Raw genomic sequence first — 5077 nt, forward strand, 5'->3', positions numbered from 1 at the left:
ACTGGGGTGCCTGGCCAGCCTGGGTGAGGGGATGATGGCTGTTTGCAGCTGGTCACACACCCTTCACGGTGGGGGTCCCCACTGGGGTGCCTGGCCAGTCTGGGTGAGGGGCTGAGGCCTGTTTTCAGGCTGGCGGGTGACTGAAGCTCCCAACCACTCCTTTTTTTCTTTCTTTTTTTTAATTCTGGGCCAGCTTTAGCTCTGAGGCTTGGCTCCAGCTCTGAGGCCTCTGCTCCTGAAAGCAGGTATTTGGTTTTTTTGGGTTCTATAATCAAAACACTGTATCAACTCCAGCTCTGAGATCCCGGCTCCCTGAAAGCAGGTTTCTGGGGTTTTGTTTAGCTTCTGTATTTGTTACAATGTTTCAAACTGCAGGCTCAGAGGCTGGCAAGGCAGGCAGGGAACGTTGGATTCCTCCGTCACTGAAGCAAGCAAGCCTCATGTTAGTTTCAAGCTGCCTGGCTGCCGGCTGCCATCTTGGCTGGCAGTTAATTTGCATATCTCGCTGATTAGCCAATGGGAAGGGTAGCGGTCGTATGCTAATTACCATGTTTCTCTTTTATTAGATAGGATTTGTCATAGAGTAGAAAGCAACCAGCCTCTAAAAGAGTTGGTATGGCCTAATGAATGAGAGTATAGGCTCTAGAATCAGACTACCTGGACTCAAATCCTGGCTCTCCCACGGGATTCCTATGTGACTTTCTGAAGGGTCCTTTCTCTGTGTCTCAGATTCCTTACCTGTAAACATGCAAATAAATAGTATCTCTCTTGGGATTATAAAAAAAAAATTGCCAAAAGTCACACTCAGAGCTGTAATTCCAGAATTCAAAACAAGGAAGTCCCAGGAATGCATGACACATGTGGCCTAGAAGGCAAATCTGAAGGGGCAAGAAGAAACCTCATTGGTAGAAACCAGCAAGAAAACTACTGATCTAGGTCAGTGGATCCCGAACCCATCTGAATCACTGGGAGGCTGCTAATAAGTGGGTCCCAGAGCCACATCACACGTACTGAATCAGAGCCTGTATGTGTGATGATGGAGGTATGAGGGGAGCTAGAATCTATATTTTTTCCAAAAAGTGATTTTGATGATCAACTAGTTTGGAGAACTACTGCCAAGGACCAGACTAATCCTGGAGAACAGAGAGGGAAAGTTGAGAAGGGAGTCATTACAGACCTCATAATCATAGAAATCAAAGGTGACACTAAGTTTTAAGCTTAACAGACTTAACAGATGGGACAGCATTAAATAGAAATCGGGGGGGGGGGTCTGGATTTAGGGGGAAAATATAATTAGGTCAATTCTGAACATACTAAATTTGAGTTGCCAATGAGATAACTAGATAGAAAAGACCGGCAGACAGTAGCAGAAGTAGCTCAGTAGAGAGAGATGCAACATAAATAAATGCAAACCACAACTTTTAAGCATTAGAAATAAACATGCTTTCAAAAGTTAATGTACTTCATGTAGATTAAATGTATATAATATTTTAGTATAAAAAACACAAAATCTTGAACAGTCTCAACTACTGGTCTAAACTGCAATGAATCTAGGCATATTGAATCATAGACTCATTTTCATCTACGTATGGCCCTCAAATACAACATGAGCAAAACAGATGCTGTCCCAAATATATGAAAATCAACAGCTTATTTATCACTGTAATTAAGTGCCACATAATTTGAACCTTCCACAAAATACTAACAGTTTATCTAGTAAAAATGTTTAGCTTTTTCAAAAGTTTCTTTCAAAAAAGTAATTACATATATATTTAATATTTCTTGTTAATTATCACTACTTTAGTGATTTACTTAAGTACAGCAAATCAGGCTTCAGAAAAAAATTAGTTTCAGTCAGAAAGGAATAAGAGATGAACCACTTGATTCTGGGACATTTTCTATAGTTCCACCTTCTCTATTTAATTTCATTATATCAAATACAGCAAGTATAAAAAGTCCTCAAATTACAAACCAGCAATGAGTTCCCCCAAAACAAAATCACTTTTTGAGTCAGTGTAGAATTTAACACTTCTTTTTCCATAAATGTAAGGATTATATGGTATCCAATGTCTAGGTTCCTATGATACACATAAAACAGTACCACAATGACAAGTATGTAGAACCGAAATACTGCCTACATTATTTCATAAAAAAACTATGAAGTGTTCCAGGGCAGTTGAAGGGCAGGGTCTTTAACCACTTGCACCATCCGTGGAGTAGGAGAAAAACTAGGTAGTTATAACAGACAGAAAAAGGGAGCTCCCACAGCAACACAACTGGACAAATCAGGCCCTATCAAAATATGAATGGCATGCTAGATTCTGGCTATATGTAGATATACAAATCGTAATCAATATAAGAAATATGCCCAGGAAAATAAATAACACAAAATTTAAAGACACTGAAAAAATACCCACTTCCTTATCCTGCCTACTTCTCCTAGGATAACTATACATAAAAATTCTAAATACCAAGTTCATAAAAAAATTCCAAAATTTGAAACAATTTTTGATAGATTTAGACTTTGAACACTTTGTTAACTGGCATCCTGTGTCATATACTGAAAACATTTACACATATAGAGTATAGCCCAAGTATTAATTTGGTTCATCTTCTGCAGGAAATCAGAAAATCCAACCAGTAATGACTGCCTGCCCCTTACCACCTGCAAATAACTTTTCCTCCTTTATTTGTAAACTAGAGGCCCAGTGCACGAAATTCAAGTGTGTGTGTGTGTGGGGGGGGGGGGGTCCCCTTTGCCTGGTCTATGCCCTCTCCCAGTGGGGGAGTCCTCGGGGGGATGTCTGACTGCCATGGAGGTGGGAGAGGCTCCCACCACCTCTGCTGCGCTTGCCAGCTGTGAGCCTGGCTTCTGGCTGAGCGGTGCTCCCCCTGTGGGAGTGCACTGACCGCCGGGGGAGCAGCTCCTGCATTGAGCACCTGCCCCCTGGTGGTCAGTGCACATCATAGTAACCAATAGGTCGATTTGCATATTGGTTGCTTATCCTTCAGTACTTAGTTTACGTCTGCTCCTCACTGCCTCTAAATCAGGGGTTCTCAACCTTCCTAATGCCGCGACCCTTTAATACAGTTCCTCATGTTGTGGTGACCCCCAATTTCATTGTTACAAATTGAACATAATTAAAGCATAGTGATTAATCACAAAAACAATATGTAATTATATATGTGTTTTCCGATGGTCTTAGGAGACCCCTGTGAAAGGGTCATTCGACCCCCAAAGGGGTCGCGACCCACAGGTTGAGAAACGCTGCTCTAAATTCTGAGAGAAGTGTACACCACTCACCAGAGGACTGCCTGGCCTCCTTTTTGAAATGCTATCTTCCCTACAAGACACAACAAAAGCCCGGCTCTCCCCCTACTTCTCTGGCTGCTTCTCTTCAGTCTACTCTAAATGGTAGTTTCTGAAAGTTTCTGTCCTAGGTCACCTCTATTTCCTCTGCATGCTTTCTATGATCTAACTTCCATAGCATCAATTATCATGTTTATGCCAAAAACTTCCAAACCTTCATTTACAGCACAGATACACCCCTTCTGAGTACAAACCCACACACTGCATTCTCTCCTAAATGGAACCACTTCTCCCCTTCCCTATTGCCCACAGCTAAGTACAAAACCATCTTTTCTCCCACCTAGATTAACCTTTAATGAGTCTTGGGCCTACACTTCTGCTTTCTTTCAATCCATTCATTTCCCACACGCCAGGCACGGGGACCTTTATCCCAAGCCCCAAAAAGACTATACATGGTCAAGCCACTCCCTTACCAAAAATCCTTTATTAGCCTCTCCTTGCCTTGTAAAGTGCAAAACCCTAGTATGGTCTGGTCTTTGCCTAGCTCTCGGCCCATCTCTCACTCTCTCCCGCTTGACAGTCTACCCGCTGCCCGCGGGCGTGCCTCCTTCCTTCCTCTTGGCCCGGCTGGGTCCGCAGTCCTCATTCTTCAGGCCTCAGAGTAAGCTTCTCATCTTCTGGGGGACTGTCCTTCATCCCAGACTGGCCTAGGGATTCCTGCCATCTATCAAACACCCATTACCCTTTATTATGTAACTGTCTCTCTCTCCTGACAAGTTTTAGGGCCTGAAGACAGGGGCCAAATGACTCTGGTTCAACCCCGCACGCCAGAGCCGAGCACAGCACCGGCTAAAAGGAACAGCTCTGCACCCCTGGAGCCAGAATCCGAATGGAGGGAAGTTGCGTTATAGTTTCTTTCCATCGAGAGGTTGAAGGTTCACATACACAATTACACCTCCTTAACGCCTAAGACAATTTCTCACGTCAAACCCGAGTAGAGCAGACGGGCGGAGTCTCCTGTCATTTTCCGCCCCGGGACAGCTCATCAGGGCTTCTCACACCACGACAGGAAAAACGTGACCCCATCTCCGCACCGGTGGCCTTCGTGGCTCAGTAAGGGGACCTCGGAGCGGTGCACACTAGACCAGAGGGGTAACTGGAGTCCCTGGGTCCTCACGGAGCCCAAGAGGAGGTTGGGGCCGAGGCGAAGGACAGAGATCTTTATTTCCCCACGTACCAAGCGAGGTGATGCTGCCTCTGCGCGGTCCCGCCCACCCCGGGACGCCGCCTGGCGAGGAGGGTGGGACCCTGCACCGCACAGCAGCGTCCTTGGGATCGAGGACGCGCCTCTGCCCGCCGGGGAAGCTCCGGGCGTCGGAGGCGGCCGGCGGAGAAGTTTCAGAGGCGCCCCAGCGGGGTCGCTTGATGCGGGGCTCACAGGCGGGGCCCGAACTCATGCTGGGACCCGCACCGCACAGTCCCCGGACAGCCTCGTTCACTAACCCTGCGGGACGGACTGCGCCTCCTTCTCGGCGCCGCCGGGCACCATCCCCTCTCTGCGCTGCCAGCTTCTGCAGCTGCTGCTCCGCCGGCTGCCCAAGCCAGGCCCTCCCCTGCCGCCTGCCTTCCCTCTTCCGCGGGGAACCCGCCTGCCTCAGGACGCGCCGCCCAGACTCGGGCTCCGTTCACTTTCCCACCACCGGAAAACTGCCGTCAGGCGCGGCCGGCTTCCGGGTCGTACCACGTCGCAAAGCGGAAGTATGAGGC

At 47.0% G+C, this 5077-nt stretch overlaps 1 protein-coding gene across 4 annotated transcripts in view; it reads right to left on the minus strand.

Annotated features, from left to right (window-relative positions):
* The window catches only part of PARG (poly(ADP-ribose) glycohydrolase), a 182060-nt gene extending 177055 nt beyond the window's left edge, over window positions 1-5005 (minus strand). The window contains exon 1 of one of the 4 annotated variants that reach the window (XR_009448338.1): window positions 4548-4964. Coding sequence is in view for 2 of the 4 variants with exons in the window: in XM_059662102.1 (XP_059518085.1) it covers window positions 4548-4767 (220 nt within the window). In the remaining 2 variants the exon portion in view is untranslated. Of the gene's footprint in view, window positions 1-4547 lie in introns of all 4 variants that reach the window. The other 3 variants (XM_059662103.1, XM_059662102.1, XM_059662104.1) reach the window with 3 other exon arrangements.
* Between the last annotated feature and the right edge of the window lie 72 nt (window positions 5006-5077).

This window comes from Myotis daubentonii, chromosome 13 (genome assembly GCF_963259705.1).
Source record: "Myotis daubentonii chromosome 13, mMyoDau2.1, whole genome shotgun sequence".
Taxonomy (NCBI): domain Eukaryota; kingdom Metazoa; phylum Chordata; class Mammalia; order Chiroptera; family Vespertilionidae; genus Myotis; species Myotis daubentonii.